Below are 21,214 nucleotides of genomic sequence, written 5' to 3'. Positions count from 1 at the left end.
AATAAATATTTATTTTATTTTTGAGAGAGAGAGAGAATGAGAGCAAGAGGGGAAGGGGCAGAGAGAGAGGGAGACAGAGGATCCAAAATGGAGCCACTGACATTTTTAAGTGAGACAGGGACTCACGCAGATTGGTACCTCAGAAAAATGAGTCTGGAAGCTGCATGAAGAATGGACTAGGGTATGGGAGTTAGGGGGCTGCAGGCAAAACCAGAAGTGGAGGCTTGTTAGGAGAGTTGTGCAATAACCTAGGAAGGAGATACAAGAGGCAGCAGCAAGAGGATGGAAAGGAGAGTTGTTTTTTTTTTTAATGTTTATTTTAGAGAGAGAGAGAGAGAGAGACAGACAGAGAGGGCGTGAGAGGGGAAGGGGAAGAGAGGGAGGGAGACACAGAATCTGAAGCAGGCTCCAGGCCCTGAGCTGTCAGCACAGAGCCCGACGTGGGGCTCGAACTCATGAATGGTGAGATCATGACCTGAGTTGAAGTTGGGTGCTCAACTGACTGAGCCACGCAGGCGCCCCAGGAGGAGAGTTTTTGAGGCAAAATCTGCAGGTCTTGGGGGCTGACCAGATGTGATGGAGGAAGAGAAGCCACAGATGCTCCTTTTAAATATCTTGTCAATATGTTGGCTGCTTCTTATTCTTTTAACCTATTCTCTCTTATGTCCCTGTTGGTTTCCCTCTTGGTCCCTGCTCTTTTCCTTTTCTCTGTGTCCCTTTTCCTCTGGGTTCCTTTTTCTTCTTGTTGTTTCCTTCTGCCTCTCCGATGGTAGGAGCCAATGGACTAAGAGACCTCATTTATATTAAAATATAAAACAGTGTTGCAATTAATGATGAGAAACTGAGAAAGGGAGAACAGGTCAGAGAGGAAGACTGGGACATTGAGGGATAAAAAGGGGAAGGTGAGAAGGAGTGATGGGGAGACATGAGAGACAGAGAGGAAGGAAGGGCAAGAACTGGGCTGAGGCTCAGTGTCACGGGCATTTGTGATGTGCTGAAGGGCGCTCCTTGAGATGGGCCAATCTTGGTTTCAATCTCAGTTTCGGAGGTTGTGTGAAATTCGGTTTCTTTCTTGGGGAGGCCAGCAGTTGGTTTGGGGCTTTCCCTGGGTGGGAGGGGTGATGACTAGAGTCTTGTGCCCCAAACTCAGGGAAATACAGTCTCTACAGTGGGCTCTGTGGAGAAACTAGTGAAATCTCTGAGGCCTCCAAATGAAGCTGAAATGACGTTAGCTTCAAACTTGGACTTAGCCTAACCACCTAAGTTGAGATTTAATAAGTTTGACCATAACTCAAATTTAACCTCAACCCAAATTGCAACCCAAACTCAACCCTAACCTCAAATCTAAACACATCCCAATAAATGAACCTGAAAGTAAACTTAGCCTCTAAACTAACGTAACCTTGTTTCCTATAGCTAAATCTTGAAATCTGCTCATCTCCATACCTGACCCTATAGTTAAACCTGACTCTAAAGGTAAGTCCAGTCGAAGCCACAGACCTGAAGTTGAGCTTTCTCCTGTTTCACTCCATTATTTATCCATCCCTCCATTTAAGAAATTTTCATTGGGGCCCCTGGGTGGCTCAGTTGGTTAAGCATCTGACTCTTGATTTTGGCTCAGGTCATGATCTCACGGTTTGTGAGTTCAAGCCCTGAGTTGGGCTCTGTGCTGACAGCATGGGGGCTGCTTGGGATTCTCTCTCTTCCTCTCTCTCTCTGCCCCTCCCCCACTTGGTCTCTCTTTATCAAAATAAATAAACAAACTTTTAAAAAGTTTTCATTACGTGCTGGGCACTGTTCTAGGTAGTAGGAATATGGTGACAAACAAATCAAACACCTTAGCAAGGCAGAAAGGAAATAATACTGAAGAAGTCAGTAAGTAGTGCTATGAGGAAATAATACAGGGCATGTGATGAATGGCAGAGGACTACTTGAGACACAGTGGTCAGGAAAGTCCTAAGTAAGTGGCATTTAAGCTGAGACCCAAATTACAAGTAAAAGTGACCAGGTGAAGGTTTAGGGGAGAAGCATTCCAGGCAAAGGGAATAGCCTATTGCAAAGGCTGGAAGGTAGAAATGAGCTGGGGGTGTTGAGGAACAGAAAGGAAGCCGGTGTGGCTGGAGCAGAGAGAGAGTGGGAAGCAGTGGGGGATGAGGTCAGGGAGAGGAGGCAGGAGCCAGATCACACAGGGCCATGCAAAGGGAAATAAAGCATCTGGCTTTTATTCAACCATGGGAAGCCTTTGGAAGGTGTCAGTGTGTATGTGTGTGTGTGTATAAGCAGGGGAAGGGGGGAATAGGGGATGTGGAGGAGGAGGAGGAGGGAGGCAGAGGTGATTGGATTTATATTTTTATTTTTAATTTTTTAAGTTTTATTACAAAAAATCTTTTGAGAGAGAGCCAGCTTGCACATGCAGTCACCTGAGCAGGGGAGGGGCAGAGAGAGAGAGTGAAGAGGGAGAGAGAATCTCAAGCAGTTTCCTCACGAGGCATGGTGCCCCTACGTGGGGCTTGTTGAGGGGCTTGATCTCATCACTGTGAGATCATGATCTGAGCTGAAATCAAGAGTCTAACACTTAGCTGACTGAGCCACCCAGGCAGCCCTGGATTTATGTTTTTAAAAGATCCTGTGTCTAGACTGGATTGTAGGAGTAAAGAGTGAAAGCGTGGACACCAGTTAGGAGGCAATCACAGCAATAGCAGGAGAGAAGATGGTGGCAGCCATGAAAATGGAGAGAAGTAGATACATTTGGGATATGTTTCAGGGGTAGAATTGCCAGGACTAGATGATAAATTGGATGGCAGGGGAGTGGGGGTGGAAGATGGAGAGACAGGAGTGGATTCTGATGGGATGGGAGAACCAAAAGTTCAATTCTGAATAGGTTAAGTCTAAATCTTTGGGGCAGACATCCACGTGGAGATGTCACTTGGCAGTGACATAGGAGTCTGGATTTCAGAGGCAAGGTCAGAACTAGAGAGACAACGCTGGGAGTCATCAGCATGAAGATGGCATTTAATGCCATGGAACTGGAAGGGATACCTTGTCTTGTGCATCCTCTTAACACCCCCTTCAAGGTATTTATGTTTTTCCCCTCATAATAAATGTTATGTACCTTCCATTTTAAATTCCAGAAGCAGTGACCTACCTCCTGTTTCCAGAAGCAAACCCCTCCAGACTTTGTCGTCTTCTCCTGAACTCTCACTGGGATCTAACCTCCCTGGATTAGATTCCTTACACCACAAGGACACTTCTACCAATCAATTTCACAGTATTCTGTGGAATTCCTTAAATATTCTAATTCTCTGTTTCATTTTTGAAAGAGTCTTCCTCTGGCAGTATTTACCCTAATGATGCTCCTTCTCTTTTGTGGTGAAGTCTGCTCTTTCTTCTACCCAATCACTAGGAGGCAGGGAGCAGAGGAGAGACCATGATTCTGCACCACTGATAACCTCCTTTTCTTCTCTTGAAGCCCATGCCTTTCACATTTGCCATGCTCTTTCTATCTGCACAGCACAGTCTTCTCCACCAACATCTTTATCACACTCTTAACATCTTTATATCTAGCTTAGTTTTTCTTCGTATCTCATCCCCACCAACATCTTTAGAGAGTTCAAAACCACACAGATGAGTCTCACGCTCTGTCCTCTCAGGGCTTCAACTCTCAATTACAACAGCTCTCCAGCCTCTTTCCCTACTTTAGGCATCCATGAGCAAGGTTGTCTCTCAAACCTCAGCCTCACTTGGAAGGGCTACATCTTTGAGATCTTGAACTCTGAATTCTCCCTCTCATCACGACCACTCCGCTTTCACAACCCCAACTCTTCCCTCCCATCAAATTAGTTCTCCATTCTCACTAAGACTTCCAACCCCTCTTCTTTCCTTGTTTTCCTTGTCCATTTGGTTTAACTTGCACTGCATGGTCAAAAATTTCAACTACTTTCACCAGCACTTAAGAATCACTTGGTGTTCTACCAAGATGACCTTGAAAAACTTGACTTGGGCAAACTCAATTGTTTCATTCTTGGGGGCTTCTCCTGGGCTGCCAAACACCGCAGGAGGGAGTCATGTCACCAAAAGGGGCAATCCTGGCCATCTAATCTCAGAAAGCCCTCAGTGTTTCTTAATCCTTTCTTGATTCCCTGTTATACCCCTGCAGGTGTTCTAAAAATCCGTGCCTCTTGACCTCTTTACTTTCAGTTGGTGATACTATCATCTATTTTATTGTGCTCAAGGCCCACCAAGCTGGATTTCTTCATGTCCTTCTTTTCCTTCACTTTATTTACATTTCATCTTTCTTTTCTTCTGACTCAGAGAAGGACTCCCCTGTCCAAGGCTGATCCTTTGCACTGTGTATTCCACTTCCTCTGTCTTTACTATATTCTTTCCCCGCTTACATCTTTAGTATCTTTCTCTCTTCATGCACCTTGCTTACATTTTACAAACATGTTTTTGTAATATTGTAATTTCTTGTAAATAAAAAAATCTTTCCCTGGACTCTGTTTTTCCCTCAAATGTCCATCCCATCTCTCACTTTCTTTTTCTGTGTGATGTCTCCAGAGACTAGCCCCTTTGCCCACTTTTCTTGGGAACTGGTAAAATTTTCCTTATCTGTAAAATTTGTGGGTTGAAGCAGAGATGATTCTTAGTTATCTTCCACATTCACCATTCTATGACTTTGTACCTACCACCTCCCTTTCCTCACCTCCCACTCATTCCTCAACCTATGTAAAGTGATTTCTGCCCCTTTGGTAAGTGGAAACTGTTTTCTCAAAATTTGTAATTGTCTAGTTCCTGAACCCAAAGTATCTTTTCAACCTTCCCCTACTAGACCTCTTTGAAGGATTAGATGTGGGTGCCCTGTCTCTGCTTGGCACGCCCCTCCCTTGCCCTACTCCTCTTTCCCCACCTCCCCCCTTTATTGATTCTTCTGGCGTCTACCATCTTCAGGGGCTCTTCTGGTTACCCTCTCTTGGGGATCCTGTCCACTCAGGGGCTCAATCTCCGCTAGGAAGGGAATGATGCTCAAATCTACCCCTCCAGCTCAAACTTTTCTCTTGAGCTCCGGACCTGCTTGCCGGAAGTCTCCAACCTGAGTGTTACGTTAGCATCTCAAATTCAGCAGGCCACCTTTGAGCACTTTATTACTCTAAGCATTACTTAGGGTAATTACCTGTAGTTGTTACTTACATATTGTTTATTTCATTAGAGTGTAAGTTCAGTGAAGGCAGTGAGTTTATTTCATTTAAACTCTTTGGGGGCGCCTGGGTGGCTCAGTCGGTTGAGTGTCCGATTTTGGCTCAGGTCATGATCTCACGGCTCATGAGTTCAAGCCCCACATCGGGCTCTGTGCTGACAGCTCACAGCCTGGAGCCTGCTTCAGATTCTGTGCCTCCCTGTCTCTCTGCCCCTCCCCCACTCACATTCTGTCTGTCTCTCTCAAAAATAAACATTAAAAAAATTTTTTTTAAATAAAAAACACCCTTTGTTTTGCAGAGTACCCTGATCCTATCCGGCACTTAATAAAATTTTATTGATTAGGGGCATCGGGCTACTCAGTTAAGTGTACAACTCTTGATTTCAGCTCAGGTCATGATCTTACAGTCCTAAACTCGAGCCCCGCGTTGGGCTCTGTGCTAGGTGTGGAGTCGGCTTGGGATTCTCTCTCAAAAAAGAAATTATTGATTCAGTGTCTGAAACTGAATTCCTTATCTTTTCCCTCAGCCAGGTGTCTCCTTCTAGGCGGAAGGCATCATCTTTCTAATCCCCTAGGCTCAAAACTCAGAGTCACCTAAGATTCCTCTTCCCTCAGTCCCACCATCCCAGGAGTTGTCTTGTGCTAATGACTTACCCTTTCAAGTTTCTAAGATCTGTTCCCTCCTTTAATGCCATTGTTACTGGAGCCTAAGTGAAAGTACACAAGTTTCAGAGTAAGATGAGCTTCGTGCTAATTGCACTACTTTTTGGAAGTTCAGTACGTTTATGAGCCCTTGGTTTCTTCTTTATAATAGAGATCCACCACCCACCTTCTGAACCGTTTTGGCAGAATTACTCATGTTAGGAACATGGCAGGTGTTCACCGAATGATAGTTGTTTTCTTCTTTACTCTTTGTCTGTAACCCCTGCAGCACTCTCGTGCTCTCTCTCTTCTGCGCAGCTGTCACTATGGCACACAGGATGAAGGCCCAAATCCTTCACCTTGGCCTTCTGCGGTCTTTTCTTCAACATGTGCACACTCACACCTGTGCTTCGTCTACCTCACGACATTCATCTTTTTCCTCAATACGCCGTTTTTTTTTTGACTCCTGGCCTAAGCTGAAGCCATTTCACTTATCTACAGAGACTTCTCCACCCAGAGAAATTGTACCTATTCACCAGCACCAGCTCAAATGCCCTCTTCCTGCTCAGAGTCCGCCGCCGCCGTGCTTTAGGATGGAATGCACCTTCCCCTTTCTGTATCCACCATGTCTTACGCTATAAGATTTACTCAGCACCCTGCCCTGAGTCACAGTTAGGTGTGGGCCTGCCTCCCCTGTGGGACTTATATTGAAGTAGGTTGGATTTCTTTCGGCTACTTGATGCTCAGTTGAACTACCCTGAATAGAGTCCCTCCCAAACCCTTTTCCTAACTTAACCCAAACCTGCCGCAACCCCAATTCCCCAACCGACACTTTTTTATCTTGCTAGTCTTGTTCCCTAATCCCGTTTTTCTAACTGAACCCCAATGCATCATCCTTCACTGAGAACTGATTCCTCCTTCCAGCTCTCGAGAGCAGATACACTCACACCTCCCCAGTGTTTCACGGGAGGCACTGAGTCATCCCTTGGGGACCCCTGGGCCTCCCTCCCTGCCCCCATCACAGTGGACAGGATGCCTGCTGCCTGGCCCCAGGGGGTCAGAGGAAGCCAAGGCCTCTAGGGCTCAGTATTTTTATCAACCTAGGAAGCAAGAGACACAGAAGCGGAAACCCTGTGGTCAGAGAAAGTGAACAGCCCTCATCTCAGGGGAACCCCCAACAGGGCCGGGGGCCAGACACCAGGGAGGGACGTTGAAAAGAAGGAGGTTTGGGGGGCCAGGTATCAGGGCTTATCTTGCTTTGGTTTTATGTAACTCTGGCAGAGGGGAAATGACTTGAAAACCAGAGAAAAATCTCCTGGAAGAGCAAATTTGGACACCAGAAGTTTCTATTGCTTACCTGTCAAGCCCCAGCTTCGGGATCCTAACCCCAACTCCCCCCGACAACAAACATGGGCTCTTTGCATGCCACTTCCGAAACCTCCAGCCTGTGAGAGGAACCGGACGCCTGGGTTGCTCACAGCTCGCCGGCTCTTCTCTGAATCACAGCAGCTTCCTCTCACAGGATCTTTCTCACCAGCCCTTCCTCCTCCTGCCCCATGAACAGTTGCCTGGTCCCTGCGAGGCCTTGGGTCTCCTAGCTGTCTTCTCCCAGGGTCTTGCGCCCACCCTGTGTGCCCCTGCTTCCACGGGCTTCCCCTCCACCTCCACGCCTGGGACTCCCCCGAGTACATGGGGCCTCCAGATCTGAAAAATAGATTTCTGACCCGTAAGATTCTCTGCGGTAGACCTGTGCAGACTGTACACGCCAGCGCATGCCTGTACCGTCTCTTCCTTTCACGGAGTTCCCTGTTGTGTCTTGGGGAATGGAACTGGGGTTTGGTACTGTCAACAGCTTCCTCTCCCTCCAACCCCCAGGACCTTTTTCTCAACTTCGGGAAAAGATACCTATCCGGAAAGCCAAGCCTGGACCGCCCAGAGATGAAGCCCAGGTCTGGGGTGGGGGCAGAAGCTGGGTAGAGAGGAGGATTGGGGCCCTGGAGGTAGAGAGATGGACTGAGGAGCTAGAGGGGAGATAGCCTTGGGTGTGGATCCCTGGTTGCCCAAGAGCAGACAACCCAGGTTACATAATTTGGCTCTTTCCACCTCCCTCCCCGGCTCCTAATTTTAGCAACCGAAATTCCACTCCCCCACAGGGCTCTTCCTCTGTCCGTTCTGCTTCTATCCCGTCCTCCCACAATCTCCTCATGGCCCCCAGCTCCAGCTGCCCCCAACTCAGAACGTTCAGTGACTCAGCAAAGGGAAAGCCCTGTGCCGGGGGAAGGGGGTGTTAAGTGGGGAGGAGGATGTGGTTCTGCCCCGGGGAACTGGGGAGAGGAGGGAAACTGGTTTTGTTCCCTTTTTTGCCTCTGTTCACATCTATTTCTCCAGTCACTGCCTGCAGAGTAGAGGAGCCCAGCGCAGGGAGGGGAGTGAGACTGGGGGGCAACATGGGTCTTCTCCGGGCTGCCTAGGTATGGGGGTGGGCAAGCAGGGCCTTCCTGCCTCCAGCTGAGAGCGCGGCTCAGTGTGTGCGTGCGTGTTGCAGGTGTGTAGGAGCTGCGGGTTTTGGCAGGCGGGGTGGGAAAGGAGATGTCACGTATGATGAAAACCACAGCAATGGAAAAAGGCAGAGGAGACACTGGGAGTGAGATGTGGAACCAGGTCTTATTAGGAAATGGAGGAGTCAAGGAGCAGTGGCGGTGGCCCATATCTTCCCCACCCCCACTCGTTACAAGTTTCACTCCCACCCCATATCCTTCGCGGCACGGGGCAGCATCAGCCTCTTCCTCGTCACCCCCGCCCTGACCTGCCCCTTACTACTGCTCTGCCTCTAAGGCTGCACTCCCTGCAGTTTCTCACTCTTTCCCTGGGGTCACTTGAGGGCCTCCGCGTGGCGATTCAGGGCTTGAGAAAGGGCCGTCACAGCTCCCATCACGCGGCCCAGCTCCCAGGTCTCAATCTGGCTTCGGAATCGCTGCAGGAAGCGGTCAGGGTGCCAGCGGACCTGCTGGACCCTCAAGTACCTCCTCAGAGCCCCCTGCTCCTCCAAGGGGGGGCCCCTGGCCACCAGGGCTGCAGCCATGGCCTCTGGGTCCCCTCCCCCAGGGCAGGGCCAGGGCACATCGCCAAAGCGCCAAAGGCTGCCCCTCCCTGCTCCTCTTGGGTGCTCTGCCCTGGGCCCAGCCCTGGCTGGCTCTGGCCCTCGGTCCCCACGAGCCTCCTGTGCCCTCTTGGCTCGGCTCTCACGCAGTTCTTCCTCCTTGGCCCGGGCTCGCTCTCGGAAGAGCCGCTGCTCCTCCTCCTGCTGTCGCCAGTTGTGACTGGAGCCCTCAGCCCGTGGGGGTCGGCGGGCTCCCTCTGCCTCGTGCTGCTGCTGCTTCTGGGCATGTTCCCGGGCCAGGCGATCTGACCAGGCTGAGAAGGACTCGGGTTCCTGGGCCTCATGGGAAGCATCATCTGTTTGGGAGGGCAGGATGGGGGTGGTCGGGGAGATGCTGTGAAAAGGTGACAGGCAAGAGCGGCAGGGAAGTTCAGAGAAAGGGGGCACAGGAAGCCAGTGGGAGCACCCATGTGGTGGGTACAGGAAAAGCAGTCAAGGGGAAGAAGGGCAGCTATGGATGGGAATGGATTCCTTACCTTCAAACCTCCCGATGACCTCCTGCCACTCATCCTCCAGTTCTCCCTGCAGCTTCTGCCTCCATTCCCGCTCCTTAGAGGCCTCGTCTTCTTCCTCTTCTTCAGCAGAATCCCAGGGAGGCCCCCAGCCCAGAATTTGCCCAGGGGTCTCCCCATCCTTATTCTTTATTCCCATAGCAGAGGGGCAGCGACTCAGCAGTGGCAGGAAGAAGTCCGTGTAGGCTGTTGGTGGGAGAGCAGTGAGCAGAAATTAGCTGGGACTCCCACTTCTTGGCAGGCTGCCATCTTGAATCCTGCTGGTCACTCCCTCCCTTGGTCTTAGAGCAACGGAAAGGGTTGCCCACATGGAAGTCTCCTGGGCATTAGGAAATCATGGTCACCGACAAATATTTACTGATAGTTTACCACATGCGTGATAAGTGTGGTAGTTTACAATATTATGACCTATGTTCCCACAAACTGTTTCAGTGTCCTGGGAGTTCTGCTATGTTAAATGACATTTTCTAGTCTGCGTCCAGCCACCTTGGGCAATGTCAAAAACCTCTAACTATGTACTTCGTTTTTAGTTTGAAAATACTGTCACTTTATAACCCTTACTGTGTTTCTCATCCAAAACTAATTCAGACTGGTAAAATACCTGAATGTTTTACTCTGTACCATTATAGATATACAAATAAATAATAGGTGCCTTTGTACATGGCTTTTTTTTTTTTTAAAGTATTTACCCATTTTGACAAAGACAGAGACAGCGTGATTGGGGGAGGGGTAGAGAGAGAGGGAGAGAGAGAGAATCCCAAGCAGGCGCCACACTGTTAGTGCAGAGCCTGATGTGGGACTCCATCTCATGAAACCATGAGATCATGCCCCGAGCCCAAACCGAGAGAAGGATGTCTAACTGACCTGAGCCATTCAGGAGGCCCTTACAATGCTTTTCAATGAACTGAGTAAAATAAGTGTTTTCAGGGGAATTTCTCTCAGCCAACCTCATATGGGGCATACTGGAAGGGGGATTGGGAAGTAAAGGGAAATGTTCCCAGGAACAGAGCAAAGTTGTTCCAAATGACTGCTGACCTAGGGCAGGGGAAAAGGGCTGAGATAGAGGGTCCCACCCAAGGGCTGGCTGACAGGAGGCTGGGGGTAAACAGCAGAGGGACTGACATTCCCGAACCCCCCTCTTCCTGAGCCCTCACTGCATCCACTCTAGCATCAGCAGAAGGCCATGCTGCTCACTTCACTACCAACCCAGCCCTCTACCCCTGGTCAAGCCCACCTACCATGGCCACCAAGTACCTCTTCACTCCAGGGACAGAGGAAGGTGAGTGAAGTACCCTCCCTTCCTATGGACCTACTTTCTCTCCCTAGGGCAGGAGGAAATGGGTCAGCAGTCCTTAAATCCTTATTTTGTGGTGCTGGGAAGTACTGGCCACCTGACAAAAGGATGGGACAAGGGAAGGATTGTCCTGCCACTGCCAGGAAGGCAGGAAAACAGAATGGGCCAACCTGGGCTGGCCAAGGCCCATCACCCCCCACCCATCACCTCTTGGTGCAACTCTGAGCACCGCCCAGCCCAAACCATATCAGGATGAGGGAAGGGGGTACTTATTACTGATGTGACTGGTCACAAGCCCTCCCAACTTGTCCCATCCAGCAAATACCTGGTCCTGTCTTTCAACTGTTTATTCCCCATTAGGGTTCACAGCAGCGGGAGGGTGGGTGGGTGCTCAGACTCCCATAGGAGGTTTTAAAATTCATAGATTTTAAGGAGTAAGGCCTCCAACTAAAAAACAGGGCAAGTAAAATATAGTACAGCATATTAAATAGCCACTAAAAATGATGCCTGTGTGAGGAAAAAACTGGCTATAAAACCATACATGGGATCCAGTCACAACCATATGAAAAAAAGAGGCCAAATCTTATGGTTAAAAAAAATAACTAGAAGGAAATGTGTAAAAATTCTGGTTTCTGTGTGGTAGGACTATGGGTGGCTGTCTTCCAATCTTATTTGGTAAATATTTTAATGTAAACAGGATACAACTGATGTGAAAAAATTTTTCTCTTTTTAAAGAATGAAGAATAAATTTAATCACTGTTAACAGTTTGCTGTGGTCCCTTCCAGTCCTGTCTTGGTGTGTATAAATGCATATATGGGTGTCTTTTTTTCAGAGGTATGTGACCATGCTATTTCTATTGTTTGGCAACTTGCTTTTTTCACTTAACGTCTCATTTGTATTTTTCCACAAGAGTATACACAGCCTACCTCATTCTTTTTTATGACTGTGTAGTGTTCCGCTATGCATATGAAACAAACATCTCCCACCCCCAGTCAACAGACTTTGTTTCCAAAAATGTTCAGCCTCCTACATATATCTCTGTGGACAAGGAGTGGGGTAGATTCTCGGAAGTGGAATTTCTGAGTCAAAGAACATGTGCGATTTTACTGAATTGCTCTCAAATTTGTGCCAACATACGCCCTGATACAGAATATGAGTGCCTATGTTGTCCTTTACTAAAGTTGAGTATCACAAACCCACCCTTTTAATTTTGCTCATCTGATAGAGGAAAAGAGTTCATTGTTTTTTTTCCTTTTTTAATGTGTTTTGGCCCAATCTTTCTTCCTTTCTCTTTCTTTCTTTCCTTGTGTCCTTCTTTTTTAAAATATTTTGTTTTTCAGTAATCTCTACACCCAACATTGGCTTGAACTCATGACCCTGAGATCAGGAGTCACAATCTCTACCAAGTGAGCCCGTCAGATGCCCCTGGCTCTTTATCTCTTTTGTGAATGACTTGTTCATGTTCTTCATCTACTTTTCCCTGGAAATTATACATGTAGACATGAGAGCTCTTTATACTTTGTAGTATACTTTGTATACTTTTATACCTTGTGCCAAGTATTTGTAAATATTTTCTCCCATCCTTAGAAAGGTTTTATGTAGTTAAATATGTATCAATATTTTCTTTCATTGCTTTTGGCTTTACGTCATCCTTAGATAGGCTTTCCCCACTCTAAGATTATAAAAATATTCTCTAGTGTTTTTTTCTACTAATTTTTATTTTTAGAAATCTAAACAAATTAAAAAAGTATAGTACAATAAGCGCCCTCACTCCTCCCACAAGGTATGTTACTGTTCTGTCATTTTTGCAACATTATTTTGTATCAAAGAAATAAAGTATCATAGGTAAAGTTAAAGCTTTCTCTAATATTGCCTTCTGAATATTATTCCTCATCTGCCCGTCACCGCCAAAGGAAATGTCTCCTGTGAATTTGCTACACACCCTTCCTGTCATGTTAAGATATTTAAGCTGCTGTAATTTATTTATTTTAATTTTAGAGAGAGAAAGAGAGCGTGTGGACATGCGGGGAAAGGGGCAGGGAGAGGACAGAATTTTAAGCAGGCTTCATGCTGGTTGTGGAGCCTGACATGGGTTTCAATCCCACAACCCTGGGATCATGACCTGAGCCGAAATCAAGAGGTGGATGCTCAACTGCTTGAGCCACTCAGTGCCCCCGTTATTGATTGATTGATTGATTGATTATTTTTGAGAGAGCAAGCACGAGAGAGTGTGAGCGTGTGCACGCACAAGTCGGGGAGGGGCAGAGAGAGAAGGGGCAGAATCTGAAGCATGTTCTGTGCTGCCAGTGCAAACCCTGATGTGCTTGAACCCACCAACCATGAGATCATGACATGACTTGAAGTCGGATGCTCAACTGACTGAGCCACTGAGGCGGCCCTCCGGTAATATACTTTTGAGTCAGGGGTGAGGTAGGAGTCCTTTCCTTAGATGAACCAAATACTCCAAAATTGTTTCTCAAATAGCTCACCACCCACCAGTGATTTGAAATGCCACTTTCATCATCAATTTAGCAGTACAAATCAACTTCCCAGGGTTCTTTAATATGTTGTCCTTTAATATTGAGAAAAATCTAGATGAAAAAAAAATTTGAAGTAAAAACACGCTCTGTGTCTTAGTGGTGGAAGCACTGTTCTTCCCCTCCCCATAACGAGGTATGATTTCTATTTTAACATCACGTTCACACTCACTGGTCCAACACACTTTTTAAAAAAAACAGTATTTGGGGAGCCTAGGTGGCTCAGTCGGTTAAGCATCCAACTTCGGCTCAGGTCATGATTTCACTGTTTGTGAGTTCGAGCCCTGCATTGGGCTCTGTGCTGACAGCTCAGAGCCGGCAGCCTGCTTCAGATTCTGTGTCTCCCTCTCTCTCTGACCCTCCCCAGCTCATGCTCTGTCTCTCTCTCTCTCTCAAAGATAAATAAAAACATTAAAAAAAACCCACCAATATTGTAAGTTTATACTGAGTGATGGTTGATAGAGGCACAGAGGAAAAAAAGGTAAAAGTGGGTAGGGTGGGGACACCCGGGTAGCTCAGTTAGTTAAGTGGCCAACTCTTGATTTTGGCTGAGGTCATGACCTCACCATCTGTGAGCTTGACCCCACATAGGGCTCTGTGCTGACAGTGTGGAGCCTGCTTGCTGTTCTCTCTTCCCCTCTAGTTCTCTTTGTCTCCCCTACTTATTCTCTCTTTGTCTCAAAATAAACAAACAATTACAAAAACAAAAAGTGGGCAGGGTGGTTAGAGAGGGCTCCAAAAAGGAGGTGGGGCTTATGTTGGGCTGGAAAGGGAGGATAACTTAGCAAAGTGGAAATCAGGTGGATGGGAAGGCAGTCTTGTGAAAACATGCCTGGGGTCACTGAAGACAGAGCTGGGTAGCTGGAGTTGCAGGTTTGCGGTTGTGCCATGGTAGGTAAGGCTGAAAGGCAAATGGAACATAAACCAGATGGCTCAGCTATCTGCAAAACGGGCCACCGCTTACACCTACTGTGTAGGTCAAAGTGAGTAATGGGTGGGCGATGTCAGGTACTATGCTGGCACAGAACAGAAGTACAGTAAATGTTACATAAAAAAACACACACACACAAAGAAACCAGGCTGGCTTTGGACTTGATTGTTTTCGCAAAGGCCGTTTCTTAGTGTCCACTAATTCTTGTTGTACGCAGAGAATGGTTATTGTCTGACTAAGGTGTGTTTATATGGGGGTCTTAGGCAGCTAAGACCACTTCCCCATGAGGTGATGGGTCCCAAAAAGAAGTTACCAAAAGCCATTCACTGGCTTCTCATTGGTTGTGACCGCGCAGCCAGACAATCCAGCATGAACTGCCTCATCTCTCGCCTAATGTGGCAATGGGAGAAAACCTCCCCTCCTCAGGGGATCCTGGGTCATTTCATCTGGTCAAAGGAAATATTTGCATTTTAAGACAGAATGGTCTCTAGAGCAGCTCAAAGCTGAATGAGACAGGCCATTTTACCAAAGAGCCAGAAGGCCACCTGGTGGCTGGACCGTCAGGGGAACAGGAGGAAGTAAGGCCAGAGAGGACACCAGGGCTTGGGAATGACCTGAGAGCAGGTCCCCCTTAGGAAAGACAACAACCTGTCAGTTATGAGACTTCGATAAGTTCCTGAACTTTCTGGGCCCTGCTTTCCTCATCTGTAATGAGATAATAGTGTCAATCTCATATGCTTCTTAGATGTCAATACGACGAAGGAAAATCCTGCCACGCTATGAGGTAGTTTTATTACTCAAAAAGCCTTAATTGGAAAATATGAGAATAAAAATAACAATACTTCTCATCTAGTGAGCGCCAAATCTGCCAAGTACTTGCCTCATTTACTTGTCACAGCTTTCATTTTAGAGAAGCAAGTTAAAATATAAATAATAATAATAATAACAATAATAATGATAAAAAAGGCAAATTAGGGTCACGGAAGTTAAGTTGCATGTTCCTGTTACACAGCCGGTAAGGGGTAGAGGCTGAACTTGGAGGAGGTCTGGGATCTGCCACACGGTCCTCTGCTCTCTTGCCATGTATAACGTGAGCTGTCAAATTAGATGCCTGCATTTTGCACACCTGCTCTTTTTGTTTTTAACAAAAAATCTGAATATGCCAGCCTATCTCATTATGTTAAGGGGAATTAAAGGGTTTTTTTTTAAATTTACCATATGGGGAGAAGTTTTTGGGGTGAGAGGTTTCTGTTGGGGAGCTGGAGGATGGTAACAGCAATCAAACTGAGTTAAGGTTGTTCATTCCAACCCAGATTTTCCTCCAACGTTCTCACTAGAAGGAAAATCTCTAGAGGGTTTTATTTTCCTAAGGGCTATTATCTCTACTGAGCTGCCTCCGCTGTCAATAGGTCCCCACCTGAAACCCTCAGTGTCAAAGGTTTCTCAGAACTCAGATGTTTTTGGGACTTGGTAGGGCTGACCTGAAAGTACATACATCGTATCTTAGGTAGCCGAGGAGGGCCTGGGTAGCTCCGGTAACCAAACACGTGAAATGTTTCTGCAGTGAAACGCCATCAGTAGGATAAAAATGAATGATAGATAGTCTCCCTTTAGTTCAGGTTAGGTTTTCTCTCCAAACGATTCTGGTGGCTGACTGATGAAAAATGTTTGGCTCTTAGTGTTTTGAGTTGCAGAACTGAGGCTAAGGGAGTATGGATCTGCTGATAACGGAAACGACGTCCAGCATCTACTGCATGTTAATCACAGGCCGGGTGCTCTAATTGCATATGGTGTCAGTTCATTCTCAAAACATACGTGACAGCATGGGTGCTTTGAACATGGGCACTATCATTGTATAATTCTGTAATGTATCACACAGGATAACACAGTCGTTACAGAGTACAGACGGTCTAGCTAGGCTGCCTGGGTTATAATCCCTGCTCTACCACTTTGTCGCTGGGGGACTTTGGCAAGTTATTTTACTTCTCTGTGCTGTTTTCTCATCTGAGAAATAGGGGATAATATTAATTCTTATAGTTTCATAGGGTTGTTGGGAGGACTAGATGAGTGGTTTTGTGAGAAGTACTGGAATATAGCAAGAGTTATTTAACTCTTTGCACGCGGGCAAACTAAGCCTCAGGGAAGTTTAGGAAGTTGCCCAAGAATACTCAGCTGTTAAATGTGGAGCTGGGATTTGAACCTAGGCAATCTAACTACAGAACCTACCCTCTATCCTACTTTTTGTACCCTCTATCCTACTTTTTGTACTGTGTCTTGACAACCAGTCAAGACACACAGTAGCTACTAATGTAGAAAGATGTGAAAATTGAAGTTGTTGTTTCGAGAATGCTGGGATCTTCAGAGAATGAATGGTAGCTCAGCAACCTAAAGGCACAAATGACTGCCACATGCCAACGTGGACAGCTACTTTCCTCTGCATCGCTAGCTTATTTTTCATTTGTTGGCCTTCATCTCCTTCCCGTTTAGTTAGCCGCTCATGACCTTGTTCCCCACCAGGCAAACTCACCAGCAGGGCCCTGGCGGGCAGCAGCGTGCAGCGCCGTGTCCCCGTGGCGGTCCTGGTGGGCAGGGTCAGCCCCAAGCCGAAGAAGCAGGCACAGGGCAGGGGCATCGTGCCGGGCACAGGCCCGGTGCAGTGGTGGGGGTTGCCCAGCATCTACATCAAGGCCCGGGTGTCTCTGGAGGAGGGCTTGGGCCCGGACCAGCCGTCCTGCAGACAAGTAACGACGGAAGCGACGCTCTCGGCGTTGGCGGCGGGAAGTGGAGGCCATGGAAGTCTTGGGCTGAGGAAGAAGGAGAAAAAGGCAGCAGTCAGGGCCCCAGCCTTGCCTGGTCCCTCCCCCACCATCCCTGACATTCCATCTTGTTCCTCCCTTCGGTTCCCCTTCTTTTTACATCTTCAGGAATAGATGAGGCCTATCCTAACGCTCATCCCTTAACCAGATGATAGGTTTGAAAACAATTTTGAAGTGGGCTTGGGTCACAGACATTTTTAATGTAAAATTTGAGAAAAGGACAAATAATTGCTTTTGAGGCTCACTAGCCCAGGTAAGTTTTAATACGGGGCTTTGAAAAAGACAAATAAATAATGATGGGGGACATTTTAATCAACAGAAATCTGAATTTAAAAGTCACAGATAATTTCAAATAATGATCTAGAAATTGAATATAATCTACCCGGCAGACAGATGTGGAGGCTTCTCCCTCTGGGACCTGGGGGGAGGGGTTACTCATCAGACCTGCCCCCCGCCCCCCTAAGTACCCCAGAGCTGTAGGCCCGAGGCCTGTGTTTAAGACGCTCGGAAGAAGGGAGGCGGGAAGGGCGGAGACACTGTAGGCTGGCGGAAATGGCGAACGCCGAGACGCAGGTAAAGGGCGGAAACGCACTTGGAAGGCACGTTACCGGATGTCGTCTCTCTCCGAGGGGAAGGGGGGGGGGTGTTCCCTTAGTCTGGCCTCGGGGGGAAACTAGGGGAACTTAAGGTAAAGGGTCCGTCTGAAACCGTAAGACTGGACGGTAGACGCGAAAAAGGAGCCGAGCAAGGGAGGGTAAAAACGGTGATTTAGAGATTTAGCTTCCCCTCCCCCAACAGGGAAGAGAGATGAGATGGTTCAGAGATAGATAAGAGAGAAAAAACAGGGGAGATGAAGAGGATTAAAAATCATGGTGAAAATGGAAAACCAAAACTAAAACCACGGTGAGGCCAAGAACTGGGACAAATCAAAAAAGACATGTGTGAAAGACATTGACAAAAAAAAAAAAGTGGGCCGCCTGGGTGGCTTGGTTGCTTGAGCGTCCGACTTCGGCTCAGGTCATGATCCCACAGATGGTGAGTTTGAGCCCCACGTCGGGCTCTGTGCCAACAGCTCAGAGCCTGGAGCCTGCTTCGGATTCTGGGTCTATGGCTCTCTCTACCCCTCCTCCACTCATGCTCTGTCTCTGTCTCAAAAATAAATAAACATTAAAACAAAATTAAAAAGAGTAGGACAAGGCAAATGAAAATTTAGACTTGGGAAAGATACAGAAAAAGAGATAGGGGAGGTAGAAAAAAAAAAGAGACGCAGAGAAGTAGGAAGAATTCAGAAACCCAGCATACTCTTTTCCCAATTAACGACACATGTTGACTTCCTTTCCCTCTCACCCCATTTTCAAGCCCTCTATGCCTCCTTTTCATTCCTCTCTGCCCCTGTCCCGGTTGCTAAACATCGACCCAGAAAACCCTACACCTGCGGTGATGATAGCGAGCAGCTCTGGGCCTGGTCTCTGCTGCTCCCAGGTGGTCCTTCTGGGTACTGCCTGTGGGAGAGGTGGGAGAAGAGACCAGCCATCAGTTGGAGGATCAGTTTGGGGGAGACACCTGGTGCAGCAGGCTTAGCGGAAAAGGGGAGCACTAAGACCCAGGGACAGTGGAGAATTGCAGCGAGAAGCTGGTGGAAGAGGAGTAGGTGGTGTGTATGTGTGTTGGGGGTTGGGGGAGCCTTCTGGTACCTTGGTAGCATCCGAAACAGCATCAGCCATAACGACAGAAATGGCCAGTCAGTCTCAGGGTATCCAGCAGCTCCTGCAAGCTGAGAAGCGGGCAGCTGAGAAGGTGGCAGATGCCAGAAAGAGTGAGTTCCCTTTTCTCTCCCTTAGGAGTCTGGAAAGAAAATTGGGGTGCAGGGGGACAGCAAACATTTGAGTCCCTGGGAAAATCCAAGGCCGGGGTGGGGCGGGGGAGAAAGCTGGGGCTGGGCTGGCTGATTAGGAGGCTGATTAGGAGGGTGATTAGGGGGGTGGGTGTTAGAATCTAGCACCTGGTCGGCTGAGAGATGGCAGCAAAACTTTCTGGAAAGGAATGACCCCTACTATCACATTTTGTGGGGGGGTCTACTCCCACCCCCTATCCCTTCTTCTGCTTCCAGGGAAGGCCCGGCGTCTGAAGCAGGCAAAGGAGGAGGCCCAGATGGAGGTGGAGCATTACCGTCGAGAGCGAGAGCAGGAATTCCAGAGCAAGCAGCAGGCGGTGCGTTGTGGGAGAGTTGAAATGGGATCCTGGGGTGCAAGTTGGTGGGTGCATCTGATGAGGTGTGTATGGGGTGACCCTAGAAGAAAACAAGATGGTAAAGGGCTGAAAGGGACCCTTGGCAGGGACCACGTTATTGTTCAAGATATGTGAGATGTATGAGAATCTGAGAGTTTTTAGACTTGGATGGCTTGTGGGGCGGGGGGTGGGGGGAACTTGCCACCATCTGTGTGGAGTATGATGTCATTTGGGGTGGAAGGCAAAGTTTTATGGTCACGTATGGTGAGGTAGTGGGGGTTTTCCAGTTGTTTTAGGATGAAGTTGCATGTCAAATCTCAAAGGAAAGGGAATTGTGTTGCTTTCTTTGGTGTCTGGATATTTCCATGGGATGGGGGTGGTTTTGGCAAGGGCTTTTCTTCCTAGCCTTGCTCCAGGACTTTTTCCTCCACATACCTGTACCCTTCTTTCTGTGTTTCTGCTTTTGCCTTTCTGTCTTCTGCCCCTCTCCCGATCCCCCAGGCCATGGGCTCCCAGGGGAACCTCTCAGCTGAGGTGGAGCAGGCTACGAGACGCCAGGTACAGGGCATGCAGAGCTCCCAGCAGAGAAACCGTGAACGCGTCCTGGCCCAACTTCTTGGCATGGTCTGTGACGTCAGGCCCCAGGTCCACCCCAACTACCGGATTGCTGTCTAGAATTCACCATAGGACCTGACTGTTCCCTTCCAGTTCCTTTCCTCAAAGAAACCCCCCAAACAAAATTACCACCTGCCATCTTCACTGCTTCTTTCCCATTTTCTCTCCTTTCCATTCCCTAGAAATTCTAGGGGCAAGATCCAATAACTCTGTGAAAAGTACCCTGTTCAGATCTGAGTCTCCTTACTGTTCTTTAACCTTCACTGGGACCTTGTAAACTCCCAAGTCACTCTCACTGAAACCCTCTGTGAAATTTGTAGCATGGATAAGTAGGGATGTGGAAAAAAAACACTTTGACTTCAGAGCCTGGAAGCCTTGGGTTCCTTTCCCAACCCTGCCACTTTCTGGCTGTGCACCCAGGACAGCTACTTAATCTGTAGTCCAGTGTCCTCCTTTGCAAGATTGGCATGATGCTGATGGTGATAATAACAATAATACATACCTTATGGGACTGCTGCAATGATTGGGAATCACTCTGTAAAGAGCCTAGCATGGTTTTTGGCATGTAGTTGCTGTGATTCCATAAATGTCTGCCCTATGATATTATTACCACCCGTTGCCCACCGTCAAAACCAAAACACAACTGTTTCCTCACATTTGTCAATGGCTGTCTAATTCACTCACTCATTCTGTGAACCTAGTAATTTTTCTGAAGAATTGGCTCTTCCCACCTCTCTTTTCCCAGAGACTTTATGGTCCCTGAAAAGGAAATGAAGACCTCGTTCAGCCTCTCCACTGTGGTTCCAGGAAGATGTTGCATTTCGTAGTCTCTCTTTTTGTCTCTAAATTGGTCTTTCTTTTTATTGGATTTTTCCCTTTCCTTTTCTGATTTCCCCAAAGACCCATCAGATGTTCACTGCTTCCTGAGATGTAAAGTGATGCTGTGTTCCTTTGTATGCATGGCCTCCCTTTCTACATCCTTAACATCCTTTCCTTTGTAACAATAAAAAAGTGTCAATAATAATAATAAAAGTAAAACCTATGGGCAAATCAGTTGGTGTGTGGAAGCAGCTTCCTTTTTGCTTCATCATTTCTCACTTTCATTCACTCTCTTGTTCCTTATTTACATATTCCCCAAATACCCCAAAGCGCTGTCCTTTGAAGCTTGTTGGAAAAAATAAAAGCAACTAGTATGTTATTGTTTCTCTTAAATGAGGAACATATGTGGTTCCTCGTTGGGAACCCGAGAACTACAATGGCAACTATAGAGAAAAGCTGGGGTG

At 47.5% G+C, this 21,214-nt stretch overlaps 2 protein-coding genes across 4 annotated transcripts; one reads left to right on the top strand and one right to left on the bottom strand.

Moving 5' to 3' along the window:
* Nucleotides 1-8,481: 8,481 nt before the first annotated feature.
* On the bottom strand, nt 8,482-17,650 carry NFKBIL1 (NFKB inhibitor like 1). The gene is made up of 4 exons (XM_058733283.1): nt 17,470-17,650; nt 16,799-17,075; nt 9,473-9,694; nt 8,482-9,292 (listed from the first exon to the last, which is right to left on the bottom strand). The coding sequence occupies exons 1-4, from the start codon at nt 17,524-17,526 to the stop codon at nt 8,709-8,711; spliced, it is 1,140 nt and encodes a 379-aa protein (XP_058589266.1). The 5' UTR covers nt 17,527-17,650; the 3' UTR covers nt 8,482-8,708.
* A 157-nt stretch (nt 17,651-17,807) lies between these two features.
* On the top strand, nt 17,808-20,984 carry ATP6V1G2 (ATPase H+ transporting V1 subunit G2). Of its 3 annotated transcripts, none has more exons than XM_058733301.1 (3): nt 17,808-17,990; nt 19,198-19,298; nt 19,818-20,984. In XM_058733301.1, exons 2-3 carry the CDS (start codon nt 19,239-19,241, stop codon nt 19,989-19,991), a joined length of 234 nt encoding a protein of 77 aa, XP_058589284.1. In that variant the 5' UTR covers nt 17,808-17,990; nt 19,198-19,238; the 3' UTR covers nt 19,992-20,984. The 3 variants fall into 3 exon arrangements, with proteins under 3 accessions (XP_058589284.1, XP_058589282.1, XP_058589285.1); XM_058733299.1 differs by lacking the exon at nt 17,808-17,990 and adding an exon at nt 18,402-18,903; XM_058733302.1 differs by lacking the exon at nt 17,808-17,990 and adding an exon at nt 18,407-18,734.
* The last annotated feature ends 230 nt before the right edge of the window (nt 20,985-21,214 follow it).

This window comes from Neofelis nebulosa, chromosome 6 (genome assembly GCF_028018385.1).
Source record: "Neofelis nebulosa isolate mNeoNeb1 chromosome 6, mNeoNeb1.pri, whole genome shotgun sequence".
Classification (NCBI taxonomy): Eukaryota; Metazoa; Chordata; class Mammalia; order Carnivora; family Felidae; genus Neofelis; species Neofelis nebulosa.
The sequence above is the reverse complement of the archived record's forward strand: the minus strand, read 5'-3'. Positions and strand labels throughout refer to the sequence as shown.